Source organism: Zosterops lateralis (genome assembly GCF_965231275.1).
Source record: "Zosterops lateralis genome assembly, chromosome: Z".
NCBI lineage: Eukaryota > Metazoa > Chordata > Aves > Passeriformes > Zosteropidae > Zosterops > Zosterops lateralis.
Genome location: NC_139800.1, coordinates 62,638,620 through 62,659,695, shown reverse-complemented (window position 1 = coordinate 62,659,695; position 21,076 = coordinate 62,638,620). Strand labels below are relative to the sequence as shown.

Genomic DNA, 21,076 nt, shown 5'->3' with positions numbered 1-21,076 from the left:
GTAAAAAAGAAACTTATTGGAGAAAGATTGAAAATGAGGCAATTCTTTTCCCCTCTGTGTTCAGTGTGGAAGAGCTCAGAGTAACTTATACCATGACCCTTCTTTTCAGGAGCTTGATCTAACAATTTGTCTGTGATTAATAACAGTGTATGTAAAACAAGACAAGGAAACATAACATTAAGGACCTGTGAGATACCAACTTCAGATTTGACTCAGGAAGATAAAGATGAAAATGCTGAATTTTTAAGGCGTTTCCATAATAGCTTGCTGAAACTGTCTTGGCACCCAAATGCTTGGAAGTACGCAGCATAGCTCTGAATTTTGAAAAGGGTTCTAGGAAAGTTCAGGGAAACTACTGACAGGTCTGGTATATTTAGTGGTTGAAATAGTTAAAACTGAAACAATAAAGAATTTATGTAAAAAAATATTTTGGGGTAGATAGCATGGCCATGCTTATTTAGAACTACTTCAAGGAGCTTATGAGCTCATAGATAAAGGACATTTCCAGATGGTAATTGGTAAGATCCCTTACTTGACTGTTAAGGAAACTGAATAGCCTTGGGTTAAGAAGTAAAGTTGTAACATTGAGTGTTGGGGTTTTTTTTTAAAGTAAGTTAAGAAGTAGAGCACAGCTTAGTAATTGTGTCTGTTTTCAGGCTGGAAGGAGTTGTCCCTGACATTTTCCCTGATACCTATGCTGTTTGTGAATGCTGAGTAATAAGGTTATAGTTTGTGGCTATGCAAAGCAGACTGCAAAACTTTGAGGTGATTAGCAAAGTGCATAACTGAGTGTTAAGACTCTAGAATTTTATTCATTATTTTAAATGCAGAATGATAGAGTTGTGAAAAGAAGTGTTCTCACAAAGCTAACCTAAACGCTTACTGAAGAAGAGTGCAGAAGGTCCTCATTTGATATGAAGAAAAAAGACTTTCTTTCCTCTGTGATGCTTCATAGGCAAGTCAAATATTAGCACTTTTCAGAGAAGAGAATGTTTAGTGAAACATGCCATCTACACACAGTGGCTTTAAGAACTTCAGTGACATAATAAAATCTGTGGCTAGTTTTGGTAACTATCCACTCCATCTCAAGCAGAAAACAAGAGTATAAGTTAATAGACTAGAAATAAGGTTGATCTAATGGATTAAAAAATGCAGCATATGAGAACAAGTAAATAGCCTATCTAGTTCTTTTCCAGCCTGGAGAAGAGATAATTTTGAACTCTGTGTAGATGCAAATGATATGGAATATAAATAAAGAACAAATGTTTTGTTTTCCTATGTGAGGTCTGGCTAGTAACAAATGCAACTAAAATGTCAAGCTCAGAGCAAACAAAACAAGTTTTGATTTTCAATGGAAGAAGTTAAGTTCCTTGCTAAAAGATGCTGTTGATTCAAAAACTTTTCTTGGGTCCAGACCTGTGTGGAAAGTTGGAGACCATTCTGGGGAAACGTTGCTTTTTACTTGTCCTGTCTTAGTAGCTGTATCAAATGAAACAAAAGCTCATCATACATGAAAATAAATAAATACAATTAATTGAATTAGGCAGAAAGTTCTTGCATTTGGAGAATGGTGATGCTCAACAGAGATGCCTTCAGTCTCAGAGGTGAGATGATACTCTGTATCCAAAAAATAATCAGAACTGCAGTAAAGGGTACAAAGTAACTTTTGTACAGGTGCCAAGATAAGTTTGTTCAAAGGCGGTTTTCTTTAGAGCTCCAATGAGGAAAATGGTAGCCTTTTGTTTGTAAGGCCAGCAGCTAGAAATCAATCAGTATCCATGCATCTGAGATGACTTCCTAGAATTGACTTAATTTTTAAACTTGAATGAACAGAAATTTTACAGGACAATTTCTTATATATGGGGGAGAGCAGTCTAAATAGTGCTGTATTAGACAGAAAAGTTGTAATTAACAAGATTTTAAAAATACTTGGAAGAACGCTGCTCTCTGTACTTTTTCTTTTCTCTTTTAACTTGATGAAAGGTTCTTCTTGTCAACAGCTCTTGAAGCTCTTGGGACTCCTGAGGGTCCTAATTTTCAGTGGAAGAACCTTGTCCTTCAATTGAAAGCAGAGACTTTGATTAAAATAGCTGATGCTGATGCTGCAGAAGAAGCCATTAAAACACTTGAGCAGGTATTTTTATTGACTAAAATGTTTGTGGGTTTTTTTTAAATATTAAAAAATGCTCTTATCTTTCTGTATTTAATCTGAGTAGTTCTACCCTGGCGTCCTTTTCAACTTTGTAGTTTAGACCATTCCTACCAGCTGTCACATAATTCAATTTCTTCCATCCCTGCTTTTTCAGGCTTTGCTGCAGCTCTTTTTCATTTGCAATTCTAATTTTAGAAGCTGTCACTTTTGACTTGGTCTAGTCTTGCTCACTGTTGTTGGTTTCTTGCTAGTTCTGTGCTGTTACTCATCTTAATTTGAATTTGTGTTATAATCCTGCCTCCCATGTCCATCACTCACTTGTCATTAGTCATGAAGAAAAGCATATTCCTTTAAGAATGAATGATTAAGCTTTAGCAGAAATTGCTTTGCTTCCCTTGTTTTTGTCACACAGTTTTGTTCTTTGTTGTTCTTCATATTTCTATTCATTTGTGCTTGCTTTCTACAATCTTATACTTGATCTTCATCTAAATTATTCTATTCTAATTATTCTAAATCTTCTCACAGGTAATAGAGAGGACCTCTAAATGCTTTCTTGTCTTTATCTTCATGCTGTCTGTCTACTTTTGACATCTTTGACTTCTTAATGTGGGGAGAGAATAAATTAATTCTGTTTATTACTTGGTTTTCTAGATTGTAGATGGAAGCAGTTATCCAGTGGTTTTAGCTCTCAGGGGTCAGGCTTATCTAAAGAAAGGTTTAATGGATCAGGCTTCAAAGGTTAGTACTTTTTCTCATTTCTGTGAGCTAAGTACAAGTCTTGGCTCCATAGAGGAAGTAACTAGGAAAAAATGACATCCTTTTGCAGATTTCACAAGAGCTTCTGTTGTCCCATCCTCATCTGGCTGAGGCCCATGCTCTAGAGGGTTTCATCCATTATTCCCAAAAGAACTACGAACAGGCAGAAAAAAGGTAGACTTCTGTTTTCTTTCTTCTAAAAGAGAAGCGATGTGGGAGAGTAGAATATAGTGTTTTGCAGCTTTTGAAAATTTGTCTGACCTGACCTGTGTTTGTTTTGTTTAGTTTTCTAAATGCTATTGAAAGAAAGCCTGGAACTGCAGAGTATCATCAGTACCTGGGGCTCACATACTGGTTCATGAGCGATGAGACAAAAAAAGACAAAGGCAAAGCACTCACTCAGTTCTTGAAGGTAAAGACTGCTTTAACTGTTGATATGATGTAGAATTAGTGTTTTCCTACATCAGAAGCCGAATATGGAAATACACTGATGGAAATGAGAGACTTGAGTATTCTCTTTGTTACAATGTATGACTTCCAGAGCCTGTAAACAAGTTTCTGCTGTGTAAAAAGGCATTGCAGGGAGCTGTGCAGTTACCTTGAATCTCCCTGCTTTTGTTTTCCACTTTTCAGCTAATTCTTTAGGCCTTTGAACTGGCACAACTTGGTGGTGATTCCCTCAGTCTTCTCTCCTTGGGGGGGGCCTCTAGATATGCAGCATATGTCTTTGAAGGCCTTTTGAAATGGGGTGGGCAGAATTCAAATTAAAAAAACATGAAGGAAAAACGTTGAGAAATGGTGTAAGGGTTTCACTGTCTGTCCAAGGATGTAAGTTGGTAAAACCCCATAATTTATGGTTTTTTTTATCTTTAGGGTTTAGTAATTGTGGCTTTTTCTCTAATACAGATCACAACATGAATCCAAAAGGTTTAGTTTGACATCTGTATTAGTAACTTTGAAGTATACAAAATAAAACTCTAGGCACTGTAAATTCACCATGTTTATGGTTTTTACTCGTGATAGGTATTGGGAATTCAAATCATTGCCTACTGTTTGCACTTCAATAATAGCAGAGTATTGTGGCAAATGTAATTGAGCAGTTCTTTTGGTTCTATACCATTTTATGGAATCTTTATTATTATTGACAAAGCTGTTTCCTACTGCTTGGAGACTTTGGGTTTCTTAACTGTAAGCAAATCTGCCAAGTGCATCTAAGAAGGAACTGAAACTTTAGAAACAGCTGGAGTTAATAGTGATGTAATACGGTAAGAGTATGAACATAATGACTGAAACAGAGTAGTTATGAAAGTTATGAGATGTCATAAAGATTTACTTTCTCCTAGCACAACTGTTTTAGTACTTTGTGTACAAAATGCTGTGTCATGAGATTTACAGCAGATTTTCCAGATATTTAAAGCGCAGGTAATCGGTGCAATTTAAAAATAAAGTTTGATAGCTCAAATATATCACAGAAGTAGCTTAAAACTATGATAAGCAGAAGCTGAACAAGTAGTTATCACTGAACCTGTCTATGAGTATAATGCTGTCAGAATGCTACCTGATGTTGTGTTCGAATTTCCTTACAGGCTGCAAAATTGGACAGCTACTTGGGAAGTGCCTTTTGTTATCTAGGTAACTACTACAGAGACATTGCTGGAGACAAAAGCAGAGCTCGTGGTTGCTATAAAAAAGCTTTTGAACTGGATGAAACAGATGAAGAATCTGGAACCGCAGCTGTCAACCTAAGTGTGGAACTTGGAGACATGGTATTGTACATTCAGAATGTCAGATTACTGTTGTTTTGTTGTTCTTCTATTAATCCTCCTTTTTGAGGAGTCATTTCAGGTTTCCTCTGTATTTAAGATCAGGAAACAAATGTTCTGTCATGCAGCTTTTATAGTTGGCTTGCTTCAATTTTATGTTCCAATTCTAAATTAAATTTGTCTGGGGAGAAGGGTGGGAGAACCAAGCATAGCACTGGAGTCATCACGTGTGATATAGGTGGATTTTTTCATTAGGGAACATAAAGAGAAAGTTGGTGGTTTTCTTTATTTAGCTTCTGGAACTGCTTTTTTCCATCCTCCACCTTGCTGCTTTGAGGAAAGCATAGAGAGTCATAATATTTTTTTAATATTTTGTGTACTAACTTGGTATTTGGTGCTTTGTTAGGACACTGCTCTGTCAATCCTGAATGAAGTAACTGAAAAAGCAAGACCTGGTACAGCAAAATGGGCCTGGCTTCATCGTGGACTTTACTACTTGAGAACTGGTCAGCCGTCACAAGCAGTGGCTGAGTAAGACAACTGGTGGTTGGTTTAAATCCTTTTCTACACATCCCTGTGAAATGGTCTTTGCTCATAGCAAGTTTTCAAAATAAGTTGGGTGATTATAGCTTGTACTTAGCAATGGGAAATGGGTCTAAGCAAACTGTGTCTCTCTTCAATTCTCTTCAGTTCTAGAATCCACAGAATGTAGTCTTGTTAACATAGCAGTGTTTTCTACTAACAAGCGTGGTGACAGGCACAGACAGGCTACTATAGCTCTGAATAGCCAGGGTAAGATATAATTCCTAAAATTGGGTAATGCCCTCTGAAGATGAAAAAGCTACTGTTTTGTTTAAAAGTTCTATGTAATTGTGCATTTGTGTCCTGAAAAGTATATAATGCAAAATTAGTGTTCTGAACATATGCAATGAAAGGAAATAATTTATTTTAAATTGTATCATATTTCATTTAAGTAAATTTATGTCTTGATATCTTCAGTTTGCAGGCAGCTCTCAGGGCTGATCCAAAGGATTCCAACTGCTGGGAGTCTCTTGGGGAGGCTTACTTGAACAGAGGTAGCTACTCAACAGCTCTGAAATCCTTCAGGAAAGCAAGTGAGCTGAACCCAGGGCTTGTGTACAGCGTTTACAGAGCTGCAGCGCTTGAGCAGATTCTGGGCAAATATGAAAATGCTATAGCTAGCTATCAAGAAATTTTAAAGAAGACGGAAAACTACGTGCCTGCACTAAAAGGTATGTCTGAATACCTTTCAAATGTCTGAATTTGAAAGTATTCACTTTTCATCCCTTTACACACTGTAGTATTTCAGTCTTTTGGGGGAGTTTTTGGTGTATTTTTTTTTTGTGGACCTTCTTAAAGTTCTTGTGAAGTTCTTTGACTGTCCCAACAGTGTTCATTTTCTACTGTTCTGATCAATTTAAACAGTTTCTGAGTTGAGCTGTTACAGGTATGGTCTCTAGTAGCTGAGAGAATAACTGTACTGGTGTTACTTCAGTGCCTATTTTCAATGTGTTTTGATTTTGTGCTACTAAATATTTATTCTTCTTGTGTCTTAGTGTATCTTTTGTGTCATTTTGGGGAATAAAATTAATTTTCTTTTTTGATTACAGAGCATCTTAACATCTGATAAGCTCATGATCTTGGGACTTCTGCAGGGGGGCCAAGATAAAGACTCTTGCAAAACACTGTTTTGCTGTTTTGGTATAGGTGCAGCGTTACAATAGCGTGAGGAGGGTAGCTTCACAACTGTCAAAATAATACTGAGAATTAATGGTACTCATATCCAGTGACTTACTGCCAGGCAGAATCACTGCTGGTGCCAGAAAATGCATAAACCAAGCAGTTACTATTTCCAGAATGTTAGAAATTGTGACATATGATGCAGTTCCTTTTTAGTAAGTTGGAATTATTCCCAGTTGTGGTGGGTTGACCTTATCTGGACATCAGCTGCCCACCAAGCTGCTCTGTCACTTCCCTTCTCAGCAGGATGTGAACAGAAGACAAAAATAAGATTGAAAAAGCTTACGGGTCAAGATAAATGAAGTTTAATAAAGCAAATGCAAAGGCCACATGCAGAATCAAAGGAAAACAAAATTTATTCTCTACTTCCTATCAGCAGATGATGTCCAGACACTTCTCATGAAGTAGGACTTCATGCTGCCTAGTCATTGCTCCAGAAAACAAATGTGATAATAAGTGCACCTCCCCACCCCACCTCTTCCACATTTCTCTCAGCTTTTATGGCTGAACAGGTGTGGTGTGGTATGGAATATCCCTCTTGTCAATTTAGGTCAACTGTCCTGGCTGTGTTTCCCCTCAGGATTTTGACCACCTCCAGCCTACTGCTGAAGCAGGGTATTTTGGAAAGACTGCCTTAATGCTGTTCCAAGCACTGTTATCAGCAGCCAAAACGCTAGTGTCTTATCAGCACCTTTCCAGCTACCAGTACATATCACAGTTCTAGGAGGGTTGCTGTGGGGCAAGTTAACTCAATCTCAGCCCGCCCCAATACACCGTATGAAGTAAGTTCTTATATAAATAGGATTAGATAATGTTGGCTTCAGGTTTTCTTCATTGAACACTTTTCTTTCTGCCTACCCTGATATTCTTTATTCTTTTTGTTACTCAGGATTGATTTTTGACGCATGTAAACTGAAAGTTGGTGTATTTATCAGAGGTGTAACAAAGCAGATTTCTCAGGAGGGCTTTACTTTGTAGACAATAAAGCTTAAATGCGATTTTTTTGTCATTAATTACATTTATTTTAATACCCAAATAATTATACAGTTCACACTTCACAAGATAGATTAAAAGCAAAGTGTTAGCATTTATTGTTAGCATTATGGGCCTTTTGACTTTGTTACAATGTATGCAGAGTATAGACTTTTGCATGAGGCAGAATGCTGAACAGGCTTCTGGGCTCCTTTCCAGCTGTGCTTTTAAACATATCATAAAAGCATTTTTCTTCACAGGGGATATTTTCTCTTACTTTCAGGACTTGGTGAGTGTTATCTGATGCTAGCAAAATCAGCCCTTGATAACTATTTTGATAGGAAGGCTGTGGATTACATAGAGCAGGCCCTTGCATTCTTTACAAGGTTGGTACTAAATATTCACTTAATAAATTTGTGTTGGGATTGTGGGTTGACAGGCAGAAAACTAAGAGTTAAATATTTGAAAATTTTCAGTTAAATTGAATCAAATGGACTAGGGCTTCTAATCTAGAAGTAAGAATGTGTTTATTAAAAGTGGTTTGAATAACAGATTCTAAAAATAGGCTGCTTAAATGAACGGCAATTACAGAGTTTTGGTTTTTTTAGTTTTGTTTCTTTCTTTTCAAAGATGCAGAGTCATTTGATTCTAAAAAAAGTGTGAGATGACACAGAGTTCTCTTGTGTAGTCCTCCTGATACATGGATCAGGGAGGAGTGTATTCCTACCAAAATAATGGATAAGAGGAAAATAATTCTTTCCTTCTCTCAGTCTTTTTGTCTTGCATTTCATACAAGATGTCCTAAATTAAACCTTAGAATAACTGCAGTTAGGTGAGAAAGTCCATCAAGTTTCTGCAGACGAGTAATGTCCTGTAATATGACAATGCAAGAGTGCATGTAGTCAGCTGACATGCTGGGGTGTTTTTGTTTGGGTGTTTTCTTATTGTTCTTTTCTTTTTAATTTTGATCTTTCAGACCTATAGCTTGAATAGAAAGAAACTGGATTAAATCAAACACTTCATTGATTAATTTGCATTGTGCCAGTCTTTGAAGTGGCACTTTCTTTCAGAAAAGTGTGTTGAAGTGTCTGAGTGGGTGTTGTATGTGTTTTCTTTATAATTGCAGGGCAGTAAAGCACCGTCCTGATGTATCTTGCCTCTGGAAACTGTTAGGAGATACCTGTACTAGTGTGCATGTTATTTCACCAGCCAAAGTGAATGTTGAAGTGCTAGGATCCCTTCTGAATAAAAATGCAACCAAACAGACGCTGAAGAAAAATGAGCTTCTCATACTGGGAGGAAGGTAATATTCTTTTATTGTCAAGAGCTTCTGTGCTGTTTAAAACTCCACAGAGTCTCAAGTATTCTAGAATATTTAATTGGTAGAAAATGAAAGACATACTGATCTATTGATACCTGCACATTGGATAAATAGATTCTCATGCTTCTTCCAGGTTACACTACTCATTTCAGGGTATGTTTCCTGCATTGCCACAGTGCTGTCAGCACCTGCTCTTCTCCTGTCTGTCTCCAGGTGCATGATTACATTGTCCCTGCTATTCCACAAATCACACCTGTTTAAATGTGGTGGTTGTGGTATTTGCTAACTAATTCTACCAGAACAACTGAAGTTCAAAATAATACTTTCAGCTTTCTGTCTGTACCTCTTTCTTGTAAAAAATGTCATAAATCCACTGTTCTGTGACTCCATCTGAGCTTTTTTCATCTGGATCTGTAAGACAAGAAATGCAGCTGCTTGGTGAATCTCAACCATGGTCTGTAAAGTCAAATACTTCCTCGGGGGAAGCCTGATGAACTGTTGAATGACTGATGTTTGTTTTAAGTAAAAGCATGCATAATATAACTGACAGAGCTTCAATTCAATACACACCTACATAACTACACCTGTGGTTTCATAAGTGGTAAGCACTACGGATTGCCTTTAGACCAGGATAATTCTGATTCAGGCACAATAAATGTCTGAATGAAAATGTATTTGTTGGGTTTTTTGCTTTCAGTTCTTGTCTGGTATTGTTTGTATTTATGCATGTTTACTTGGTTTAGGTTTTTAGGCACTCTTTTGACTGCTTTTTCAGCTTTCTGCTCTTCATGTAAAGACTTGGAATAATAATTTTGTGATTCATGTTTCTGTAGGTGTTATGGCAGAGCTTTAAGACTGATGTCTTTGCCTAGCATATGGTGTGATCTTGGAATAAATTATTATCGACAAGCGGAGCACCTCACAGCAGTGGGTGCTGACATGAATGAGATCAGTGAACTGCTAGAGAAGTCTTTGCAGGTATTGCCTGTATTTCCTGGTACAGTCTTTAAATTGATGTTCATGCTTCTCTGCATACTCTCTCTGTACACAATAAAATCTACATCTCTGAATGAGTAAGTGCATAAAGTCTTAATTTTAGCTCTCCAAATCCTTATAATCCACATTTCACTTTCTTCCAGTGTCTCAAAAAAGCTGTGAGACTTGACAGCAAAAATCATCTTTATTGGAATGCACTTGGTGTAGTTGCTTCTTGTAGTGGTAAGTCTTCAGTGACAGCCCTAGATCTCTAACATCCTAAATTAGAAGGCAGCTTGACTAATGGTGTTTCGAAATTCAGTTACATCTAGGTCTCTTTTTTTCTTTCTCCCCACAGCTATTGGGAATTATGCTCTTGCTCAACATTCGTTCATCAAATCTGTTCAAGCTGAGCGAATTGTAAGTGCTGTAGACAGCTGCCATCTGTTTCAAGTGGGCATTTAAGACATTTCCCCTGATGCACTGCTATTTCTGAGGAGTGTAATAATATATTTGTTTTAATTCTATTCTGTTTAGAATGTTGTTGCCTGGACCAACTTGGGGGTTTTGTATCTGGTAACTGGAAACATTGAGGTAATCTATTTTCCATCCTTAAGTATAATTTTCCTTTCTGTTTTTTTTTTTTTTTTTTAAAGGATGTATATGGGGATGGGAGCATTCTTTTCAAATTCAAAAAAATATATATTCTTCAAAAGAAATTATTGGCACTTGAGGAATGCAGATAAATTAAAAATTTGTTCTGGGGAAGGGGAGGGGCTAAGGTTAAATGAATTGTGAACTTCTGCTGAATTAGCAAAGTTGATTTCCAACGGCTGGAATGAAAACTTAGTAGAAGGACAGAGAAGCAGTTAGTCAAACAGGGGCTTGCCAGATTTGGCCAAGAACTTTTTGTTGTAGGTCACGGACTGAACTCTCAGTGTTTGAGTTCCCATAGTGCTACTTTCTGCTCATCAGAAGATATATGATTTACTGTAACACTTTAATCTTCAGAGTTTCTCTGGAGAAAAATTAGAGTATATCTAAGTGAAGTGTGAAGCTGTCATGCAGTGAAAGTACATCTTGTCCTGTTTGCTGGTTGGAATTAGAGATTTTATTTGATTGGAAATGTGATGGTCCGAATTATTTTTAAGAAAAATAATTTGATAGTACAGACTGCTTACTGCTAAGTCTGCTAATGCTAAGACTTGGTTAACCTTGTGCCAGATTAAGGGAGGCACTCTTAAGCATGTGTAGGCCACAGGGAGATGACTTGTGGGTGATAATCGTTTATATCCTTCTGAAAATAGGTTTTTATTATTAAAAAAGTGAATTTTCAAAACTGGATCCTCCAAGAGTCAGATTTTTAAATTGTTCCAAGGGTTGATTTAGCTTCTGAATTCTCTCTCTGGGAAGGAAGTATATTTAGAAGGGAGGGAAACTTCGATATTGTGAAGTTTCTAATTTTGTTTTCATTTTCTTTAAGACTAAACTGGTTTATTTGTCTGGGCGATGCATTGTGCTGTGTGGTACAGAAGATGTTTTTCATAGTGACTACTTCTGTCCATTAAATCTCTTCTAATACTATTGCATGTTAATACTTGTGTGTACTCAGAAGTGCTCTGTTACCATGCCAGGCAGTTCAACAGCAGTGTTATCTTTGGTTATACAGCAAGCTCATGAAGCCTTCAAGATAGCCCAGTCTCTGGAACCTACTTACCTGTTGTGTTGGATTGGACAGGTATGATGAGAAATCGTAAAACTGCATACAAAAACCAGTTGTCAAAGAACTTAAAATTCAGCCTAGTAACTGGCACTTATTCACGCTCCTAAAAATCATGTTTTAAGTTGAGGGATCTTGTACTTCCTTTGTTTCTATAGTGGTAATACAATGGAACCTACTGTGTTCATCAGACACATTAATATGTTTTTCTGCCTGATATTGTGGGTTCTCTAACAGACTGTTAACAAAACAATCACTGTGCTCTGAGGCTTTTTATAGACAACTGTCAACAAAGCACTGTCTTTATAAGGTGATAGTTACTTCAGCTATACCACTAGTTCATTATATGGCACCACCCAGCTCTCATCTCAGTCCCCCTTTCTAATGCCTCTGTCAGAATAAGTAAGCTTCTAATGTACCTGGGACAAAGCACTTCTCATTTTCTGCGAAGTCCTTCCTCCCTGCCACTGAGAACTGATGTGCTCCTTCTCATACCTAGGCCATCTGTGAATAGTTGAGATACTTGTGACTTCTATGATCATTTTAGGTGAATTTCATAATCCCATACTGCTCACCTGCGAAGGATATCTAATTTAAAATTAGATTCTAGGAAAGACCTAGTACCATCACATATTGAAATTCGGCTCCTGTCAGATGTTGTTATAAATTGTTCTAATACACACAAGTCTTTGTCCTGAAGAATGTAGAGTAGCAGCCAAAGAGTTTAAATTACTGAGTGGAGACTGCTTGTGTTCGTCTTGTGTTCATTTTGGTTTTAAAACCAATCTTGCTTGGAGACAATGTGAAGAAAGTGTATTCATGTTGAATGCTTAAGATATGCCTGACATATGTGCTAAGGTTTTTTTCAATGTCAAAATTTCAATTTTTAAAGTACATGACCACAGCAACTCTTGCTTTTCCTTAGGCTCTTATTGCAGAGACCATAGGCAGCTATGATACCATGGATCTCTTCAGGCACACAACTGAACTCAGTATGCATGTAAGTGTTGTATTGTTCTGAAGTTTCTGTATATCCAGGCTCTCTACTTAGCAGATAATTTATTTTTTTTATATAAGCATGTCTTGAATAGTGAAATAGCTACAATCATGTTTCAGATGAGATTGTCTGGCTTCCATGTTGTTGTTTCTGACTTACGCAGGTATTGTATAGCAGGCTTTATAAAATCCTTTAGTCCCAAGGGTTCAAGAAATCAGCTTTATAAGTCATGAAGAAGCATTCTCCATGTTCCACAGAATTGGACACGTATCAAAGGTATAAAATATTTCTAGAGAGAGCAAGGATATTGCCAGAACCCTGAGTTCTAAAAAAAGTGGAGGACTTACTCTTTCATAGCCTTTTTTTGTCTGTTGTCCCTACAGTGGTGCAGCACATTATATGAAAATGTAAGAATTTTCTTTCCTCAGAGGGCAAGTTAAAAGTATGTGTGGAGTAATTCAGTTTGGTATATTCTTCTGCTTAACTCTGATGCAAATTTTTAGCAAAAACTTTGTCCTAAAGCATAGAATGATTATTATAATCTGTAATTATTTTACTGTATCTTGAGCAGGTATAGTGATTCCTAATTTGGGGGGTGTTTGTTTGTTTCTTGAGGCTGAGGGAGCAAAAGGCTATGCCCACTGGGTATGTTCAACACTGCAGGACAAAACCAACAGAAACACTGAACTGTATCTGTACAACATTGTTCAAATGAATGCTATACCAGCAGCCCAAGTGGTCCTGAGCAAATACACAGGTAGGTGATTTAAATACCTCCCTAACCTGTCTTGTCTAACAGATGCATTCAGAATGAACATACAGAACACCTGTACTAGTTCTGGACTAGAGAGGTCCAGAGGTCTGGCTGAGGTGGGGAGAGGCTTTTTAGCTGTAAAGTAACTGAAACAGGGTAAGCAGACCACTGACCAATTTTTACTATCACACAGCAATGAAATGGATGTGGGTTCTGTCTGGCTACTCCTTCCAGCTGTTTCAAAGACCAGCGAAAATAGGGACCAGAGCCTTGTCATGCTTCTCAATAGGGTGTTTGCTCTCAGACTCCCTTTGCATGTGTCTGTATGCACAAGTGAAGACAAATGCCAGGTCCTCTGCCTCTGTGATGTGATGCTTGGCAAAAGATTGTTCCTGTGTGCTGTGTAGCTCTGTATTCTCAAGCATATGATTTTGTTAACCTTCAGCAGGTGATGGACTCCGGTTTTGTGCACAGAGCTTCTCCATTGGGTATATCTAGCCTGGAAAGCAGATAGAGCAAATGCAGATTTTCATTAGTCTACAAGTATTCCTGTAAATAAATCATTTGAGTAATGTGTTGCTGACTTTTGAGAGCTAGAAAATTCATCTCAATGTAAATAAGATAAATGTCAGACTGTATTTGTTTGTGCCTTGTTCTTAAGGGGACTCTGGAGAGTCTTCCTTCCTAGTCTGGGAAGAAAAGTTAGTAGTCTGAGATGACTTGACAGCTGACAAATTTCTGCCTTAGCAATTAATTAAAAATGACAAAATGACTAATCTTGGAAGGGACCATATTGGGTCATCTGGTCTTACCTCCCTGCTCAAGCAGACCTGTGCTACAGCACATTGTACAGAATTGTTTCAGAGTGTATTAAAAATAAAACATAAGATTCTACTAGTATTTTACTGGCGTCAATGCAAGATGAATATTTTCTCATTTCATTACAAAAAAAATCTGCCTACTGAAAAGCATAAAATATATTGAGTGCATTATGAATTAATGTTACATCATAATATTTAAAACATTTTTTGAGCCAACCCGATGTCATGTTTTGGGTCATCTATCTCTCCTGTATTTGCCTGCAAGCCTGTCAAAATTATTCTAGTGAGGAACTGACAGAAGCATTTGGCAAAGTGTTCAGTGCATGTACTGTAGCTTCAATGTAGCAATGCTTCTGTAATGCTTTTTCACAGCTTACTGATCTTGTTTTCCTACATTGTCAATTCTGATTTTCTAGAAAGAAATCCAGATGATGCTTCTGCTTTCACAATGTTTGGGTTTTTGAATGAGTATCTGCATTTAAAACAGCAGGCAGCCTATGCCTATGAGAGGTAAGCTGCACAACCTTGGAAAGCTTAGAAAAGCTTCTTGACCTCTTTTCCATGTAACAGCTGAAAAACTTGAAGGTTTTCCTTTACCTTAGATAAACTTCACTTTCTCAGTTCAACAGTACATTTCAACTAGGTGTATTGTAGGGGTGGATGTGTGGATGTTCCTATACCAAATTTGGAAAGGCAGAACACAGAATTGGAAAAGTAATGTCCTAAGACTTGTATGTCTTACCGGGACATTAACTAATTCACTTCGTGGGTTTTAAATGAAATTGAAGGAGAAAGCAAGCTTGGTTTTAGCTTTATTCTCTATCCCACTCTAATTAATGGAGGTGGTTGGCCTTTGGGTTTGTTTTGGGATTTTTTTTCTTCTCTCTTCTTTTCAAAGAGGGGAAGGTGGCAAATGAAACAGTATTTGGTGAACATGTTTGTTGATGCATTAAAACAGTAAAATAAACTGTTTGTTTAATTAGCAGAGAAAAGCTTTTGCATAAAACAGTTGTTCATTTCGCTCTGAGAACTGTTCTTGAAATATGCATCTTGTAATCAGATGATAAGTAACATTCATTGTGGTTAATTTTAGGGCAGCTTCACTGCTGAAAAACTCAGAGGATACTGACAAATACAATACAGCAATGCAAAACTATGGCAGGTCATTGTGGTAAGTGTCTGTTGACTTTCTGAGCCCCTAATTCAGCTTTGAATGGAGTGGTACAAAATATGGTGAGGCTTAAGGTGGAAGATGGTTACTAAAAATAATCTATTAAACATTTTTCCTAGCTGTAGACAGGTTTGAGTGAACTTTATATTTGCTCCAGAAATAGGTAGTGTAATTAAAAAAATCCATATTGCAAGGAATTGCTGTGTGTCTTTACAGACTGTAACATATCAGTGATTCCCTTATCCTTTGCTTGGTACCAATGTGCCCCAATTGTAGTCCATATAATATATTATCTCCACAAGTAAATTGTGGGGATCCTGTGATTTTTTTTTGGTTTTTGGGGAGTTTTTGTTTTGGTGTTTTTGTTTGGTTGGTTGGTTTTTTCCCACTCCTGACCCTTGGGTTGTGTAATAGGCTTAGTCTAAATAAAATTGCTGCATCAAGGTGTATTCAAAATCTCTTGTACCTATCCTTTGAATTTATACTGACTTTTACAACCTGAAGCATGTGAGGTTGGGGTGTTGTGTGCATTTGTGTGGTCTTTCTGCTGATCAACCCTTCTTCTGTAATCCTACTCATAATTCTAGGTTCCCTTCATGATGCCTGTCTGGTTCTGAGGGTATGCAGGACAGGGATGTAGACCTTCAAATTTCTCTTTGGTATGAGATAGCTCAAGGTCTACTAATTCAATATTTGTTAGCTCTAGAGAAACCTCATATATTCTTAAGTTTCTGTACATGATGCTGAAACTTCTGAACTGTGACTAAGTGATAATTCATTAACTTCAGAGAAGATTTTAGGAGCAACCTTTAGACTCCTGAAGTCTCACGTCCAAGTTGTATGTGTGTTATTTCATGTGTGCAACTTACACAAGATCAAATCTCTAGTAACCGATAGGTAATTCTAATAAAAACAGTCCTGTATTATTTTTTCCATAGTGGTCTTAGAACAAGAATGCTGTAATCTCTCTGTGCATGCATTTTCCTGTCTGTGTGCGTAATCCGCTTTTTTTTGGAAAAAAAAGTGGCTTGATTTGTTTTTTTCATGTTTCTCCTTTACTATTTTCTCTCCCTTCACTGTGATGACTATTAAGCCTTATATACAGATGTCATGCAGATGTGGAGGACTTTTACCTGTCAATTGTTCTTCAGGTAACAGATTGTTGAAGAGAGTAACTGCTGTAATAGGGAAAGTGTGAGGAATACTGCACATTCTTGTTCTAATATTCTTCTTTTCTAGGTGTCTGCTTAAAACTACTTTGGAATAGAGGACACTGGTCCTCAAGGACAGTCTGTCTGAATCATAGCAGCTGTTTCTGCATCCCTCATACCAGTGGCTTTTCTGTTTTTTTCACAGTGCTCTTGGGCGGTGTGATGAGGCCATTGAAGTTTACACATCAATACCCCTCACTGACTTTGATGGCATTGTGGGGCTAGCATTAGCTTACTTCAAGAAAGGACTACTAGAAGAAAGTATCAAAGGTAAAATTCAGAGCATTGTGGAACACTTCGAAATTTGTCTAACCAACCTAGCTGACAATTCAGTATTTTGCTCTTTCTGTCTTAATGTGTAAGTATAAACACCACAACCATGTTAATACCTTGTATTATGTACCATGTGCAGTTTCGAGCACCACAATAAAAATAAGACATTAAGCTGCTAGAGAGCATCCAGAAGAGGGCTATGAAGATGGTAAAGGGTCTGAAGGGGAAGCCTTATGAGGAGAAGCTGAGGTCACTTGATTTGTTTGGCCTAGAGAAGAGGAGGCTTAGAGGAGACATTGTTATGGTCTTCATCCTCACAAGGAAGTGAAGGGGCAAGTACTGATCTCTTCACTCTCATAACCATTGACAGGATTCTAGAAAATGGTCTGAAGCTGAGTCAGGGGAGGTCTAGGCTGAGTATCAGGAAAAGATACTTCACCCAGAGGGTGGTTGAGTACTGGCTCTCCAGGGAATCATCACATCACCAATGTTATCTTCAGTTCAAGAAGCTTTTGGACAATGGTCTCAGGCACATGGTGTGATTCTTTGAGTGTCCTGCACCGTTGTACGTCATGATGATGGTGGGTTCTTTCCAACTCAGCCTATTCTATGATTCTGTGAAAATCATTAGGTTATTAGTAGGGTGCTAGTATTGTCCAAATGTAGTAAGGAAAAATAAATTTCTTCAAGAGTTGATATGTGTCCATTAAGCTGTTTTTCTCTGAGCCTCTCTTGTTCTCAAATAAAATTATTCTCCTGGAAGAATCAGTTGCAATCTTGAGAAGAGAAGACTGAGAGGTGATGTCATCAATATAAATGTCTGAAAAAGCAGGTGTCAAGAGGATGGTGCTCGCTGCTTTGCAGTGGTGCCCATCAACAGGGCAAGGCATAATGGACATTATCTAAAACAGGAAGTTCCACTTCAACATGAGGAAGAACTTCTTTAGATTGAGGATGGCTCTGAAACGGGCTACACAGTGAGGCTGTGGAGTTTCTCCCCTCTGGAGATATTCAAAACCCACCTGCAAAGGTCCTGTGTCACCTTCTGTATGTGGCCCTGCCGTGGCAGAGGGGTTGATCTCCAGAGGTCCTTTTCAACCCTAATTATTCTATGATTCTGTCATAGGAGATTAATATGTTGTTCAAAGCACTTTTGCTTTAGTGGTAAATATAATTGTACCGTCATGTTCTGCACCTCTGAGATGTGCAACTTCATGAAAAGGTATTATCAGTGTAGAAGTGTAAGTGCTTACAAAGGAACAGCTCAGTGTTTTAAATGATTTTGTGTTTTATTTGTAATGAGTGTGCCCATCTGAACCACTGTTTCATAAATAAACTATCACAGGGAAGTATTTATACCATGTTCTTGCAGGCTTTTTCTGAATATCCCAATACTGCTTTTCATTTCTGTTTCTACTTGCTACATATTAAGCAGCTCCCAGGCTCTAAACAGTAAATCTGGCATTTCCAAAAATAGTTACTTCCAAAATCTTAGTCAACTTTTTTTTTGTCTTCTGTTTATGATATGAGATGGGAAAATACAGTGAACCTAAACGTAAGGTGTCTCTCTGTTCCAATATGGCGCTATCCTAAAGGCTTTACAAAGGTGGTGTTTTTTCTTCTACCTCAATTCTGAGTTTTGATTTTTTTACCAGCCTATGAAAAAGCCTTGTCTGTTGCTGAGTCTGAAGAAGATAAAGCACATATCCTGACTGCCATGGCAATAATAGAATATAAACGGAACAAAGTGGATGCTGCGAAGACACTGCTGTTTAAATGGTGAGTTGAGGAAATAATCAGAATGTGGTATTTTATTGTACTGTTGAATCCTCAGATTTCCTTTTTATGGGAACTCAGGTGGATATTTTCTTTGTGTATTGCAGCATAAAAGTAGAAATGGATGCAGTGTCCTTATTCATGTAATATGTCTTTGTTTTATGATCTGTCTATTTCACATTCTTAAAGCAGTATTGAGTGGAAGAGCTGAACAGTTTGGATGTCCAACATCCTTGAATGGTAGTTTTGAAAACTTTATCCTTTAAGATAATATTACTTTGTAGTTGTCCTAAGCACCAGGTGGTATTTTTACTCTTTAGCTGTAGGAATTTTGAATGAGCAATGAAAATAATTTCAGCTTAAATAGTCAGAAGTCTCTGAAATGACTGTGTTCCCAGCGATGTGGACCAGGACAGTCCTGTAACTTTCCCATAAAAAGAAACAGATCATTATTAGTTGTGCAATTAAGTTGTGAGTGCCTGATCTATGGAGGTCTGTGCATCATTCTTACCTCCTAGTAGCTACAGTAGATTAAGAGTTACCATCTTACCTCTCAGGGACAGCCCTCTGTGCGTAGAGAACTCTGGTAGTGGCAGTGGCAGTGCAGCACCCATCTTACCAGCAGACTCCTGAAGTTACTAAAATAGTGGAGGTCTATTACCTAATGCAGTCTAAATCCCAAGTAATTAATGGTTAGTTGGCTAGGAAACTGATGTTTCCTACATCTTACAGAATCACTGCAGCCTTCTAGTTTTGTCATAAATGTGAACAATGAGAGTTTCTAATGATGTTATTTGTTTGTGTTTTAAAAATATACACACCAAAAAAAAGGTAGTGAATGGCTTAGGAAAGAAACATCAGTGAATATGTCTAGATCTCAATTGGAAACAATGCTGCAAACGTACATGATGGATTTTACTAGTGGGAACAAAAATTATGCATTCTGGTCCAATAGACAGATGTCTCTTGACTGGAATTTGTGCTAGATGACTTAAAGTGCCCGAGTAGGACCTTGAACATGAGGCCACCTTTTTCATTTCTCATAGCCAGCTTAGCACAGAGATTTTTAGCAGTATGTCTGGATAACTAGTATGATAAAAACACCATTTTCTACTTGTTAAAGGGTCCTTTTCATGGCTGTTCAAGTTCGATTAACAGCTTTTATTTTTTTCTTTCTAGGGACTGTAAACAAAACATAGAATCAGAAGCTTACATTCTTGTCTTTTTTTGAAGGCAAAAGTAATCATTAAGAGCTTGATTAGGTGTCTGTAGTCACTTGGTCTTCAAGGATGTAGATCTAGCCTGATCCAGAATCCCACAGGGAGAGTGTTCATTCTGTATAACTTTCATGATGCATGGGAGCAAGAGCACTCAGAAGTAATGAGAACTCTCATGTTAACACCCAGTTTAGTTTGTACTCCAAAACAGTTGTCTCTTTCCCTCTCTCTGATTCAACAGCTCATTAAAGGAACCTAGTGCAGAAAGCCTGAAGGCTTTGTGCACACTGGGATTGGTAAAGCAGGATGCAACACTTGCAACAGCAGCCCTAAAAGAATTACTGAAACATGAAAAAGGGAATGATGGGATTTATGAGAGGTGTCTTATTGCGTCTGCTGTTTATGCATTACAAGGTAGAAATGTGTCAATCCAGAGGGAAGTCTCCAAAGCAATACACAGGTATGTAATTTGTCTTGCTTTAAATTGCCTTGTAAATGTAGTGCTTTGATTACATTGAAGAGTAAGAAAATCTATTTATTTGAGTCATTATTTGAAAAAAAAATCTGAAAAAAAAATTCAGAGGCAAAGTCCTCACCTAAGGTTGTACCTTTAGCTGACAAGTTTGCTTTCTTATTTCTGGAATCAAATAGCAGAAGTTTCATAGCTTGTTCAGTGTTTTCTGATTTTGTTTGAGTGGTTTTTTTGATAGGTCAGTTAGTTTACTCTTCTGTGAAAGCATTTTTCATCCTGTGTAGCATAACCTTCAGCCTAGAAAAGTCCCTTGTGTTTTTATTTAATATTTAACAGCCTTTGAAGCTGTTTGTTCCATTAGCTAAGTGTCTGTTTAAATTCGATTTGATTAGCCTTAGCATTCTGAGCCTTTCAAAGGGGAAGGCGCACATAATAATCTCTCCAAGTGTTTTTGGAAAGTATTTGCATGCAATTTTTTTTTTCCAACTACAATTAAAATTACTTGTTCTTCATATTATGAAGACAAGACTTGTAGCCCTAAAGCTTATTTTCTTCCCATGAATATGCATCCTGTACATTTTATTTCTTTAGCTAGCAGTATAATTTCAACATTGTGGTTTTTTGTTTTTACCCATGTTTTTTTTACTACATCGGCATTGTTTTTCTTAATAGAAAAAGCTTTATTTGATATTTATAGCAAGTGCCTACTGAGTCCTGGAAGACCAAAAGCCTAATACCTTTTTCTTTCCCTAGTTACCCTGATAATCCTGCCCTTTGGTCTCTTCTGTCTCAACTAGTTCCGTTGTATGGATTAAAAATGCCAAAAGTAAGTGTATTGCTAAAAGCAAGTAAGATACAATGTGTGCTGTTTACATTCCAAGTAGTCTGTGTTGTTTCTTAACTGAAAAGAATCCCCAGCCTTTAGTGGGGTGGATTAGTGTGGGGATTTTCCCCAGTTAATATG

At 37.4% G+C, this 21,076-nt stretch overlaps 1 protein-coding gene across 5 annotated transcripts in view; it reads left to right on the top strand.

Annotated features, from left to right (window-relative positions):
- SKIC3 (SKI3 subunit of superkiller complex) overlaps nucleotides 1–21,076 on the top strand; it is a 47,503-nt gene that overhangs the window by 12,137 nt on the left and 14,290 nt on the right. For 4 of the 5 annotated variants that reach the window (XM_083884566.1, XM_083884565.1, XM_083884567.1 and 1 more), the window contains exons 11-32: nucleotides 2,001–2,134; nucleotides 2,804–2,890; nucleotides 2,979–3,082; nucleotides 3,194–3,320; nucleotides 4,495–4,674; nucleotides 5,078–5,202; nucleotides 5,671–5,924; nucleotides 7,688–7,790; nucleotides 8,531–8,707; nucleotides 9,559–9,703; nucleotides 9,865–9,943; nucleotides 10,059–10,120; nucleotides 10,238–10,294; nucleotides 11,370–11,438; nucleotides 12,346–12,420; nucleotides 13,033–13,174; nucleotides 14,409–14,502; nucleotides 15,086–15,163; nucleotides 16,520–16,644; nucleotides 18,303–18,426; nucleotides 19,882–20,100; nucleotides 20,866–20,938. In XM_083884566.1, coding sequence (XP_083740692.1) covers nucleotides 2,001–2,134; nucleotides 2,804–2,890; nucleotides 2,979–3,082; nucleotides 3,194–3,320; nucleotides 4,495–4,674; nucleotides 5,078–5,202; nucleotides 5,671–5,924; nucleotides 7,688–7,790; nucleotides 8,531–8,707; nucleotides 9,559–9,703; nucleotides 9,865–9,943; nucleotides 10,059–10,120; nucleotides 10,238–10,294; nucleotides 11,370–11,438; nucleotides 12,346–12,420; nucleotides 13,033–13,174; nucleotides 14,409–14,502; nucleotides 15,086–15,163; nucleotides 16,520–16,644; nucleotides 18,303–18,426; nucleotides 19,882–20,100; nucleotides 20,866–20,938 — 2,633 coding nt within the window. The remainder of the gene's footprint in view (nucleotides 1–2,000; nucleotides 2,135–2,803; nucleotides 2,891–2,978; nucleotides 3,083–3,193; nucleotides 3,321–4,494; nucleotides 4,675–5,077; nucleotides 5,203–5,670; nucleotides 5,925–7,687; nucleotides 7,791–8,530; nucleotides 8,708–9,558; nucleotides 9,704–9,864; nucleotides 9,944–10,058; nucleotides 10,121–10,237; nucleotides 10,295–11,369; nucleotides 11,439–12,345; nucleotides 12,421–13,032; nucleotides 13,175–14,408; nucleotides 14,503–15,085; nucleotides 15,164–16,519; nucleotides 16,645–18,302; nucleotides 18,427–19,881; nucleotides 20,101–20,865; nucleotides 20,939–21,076) is intronic. The other variant, XM_083884569.1, reaches the window with a different exon arrangement.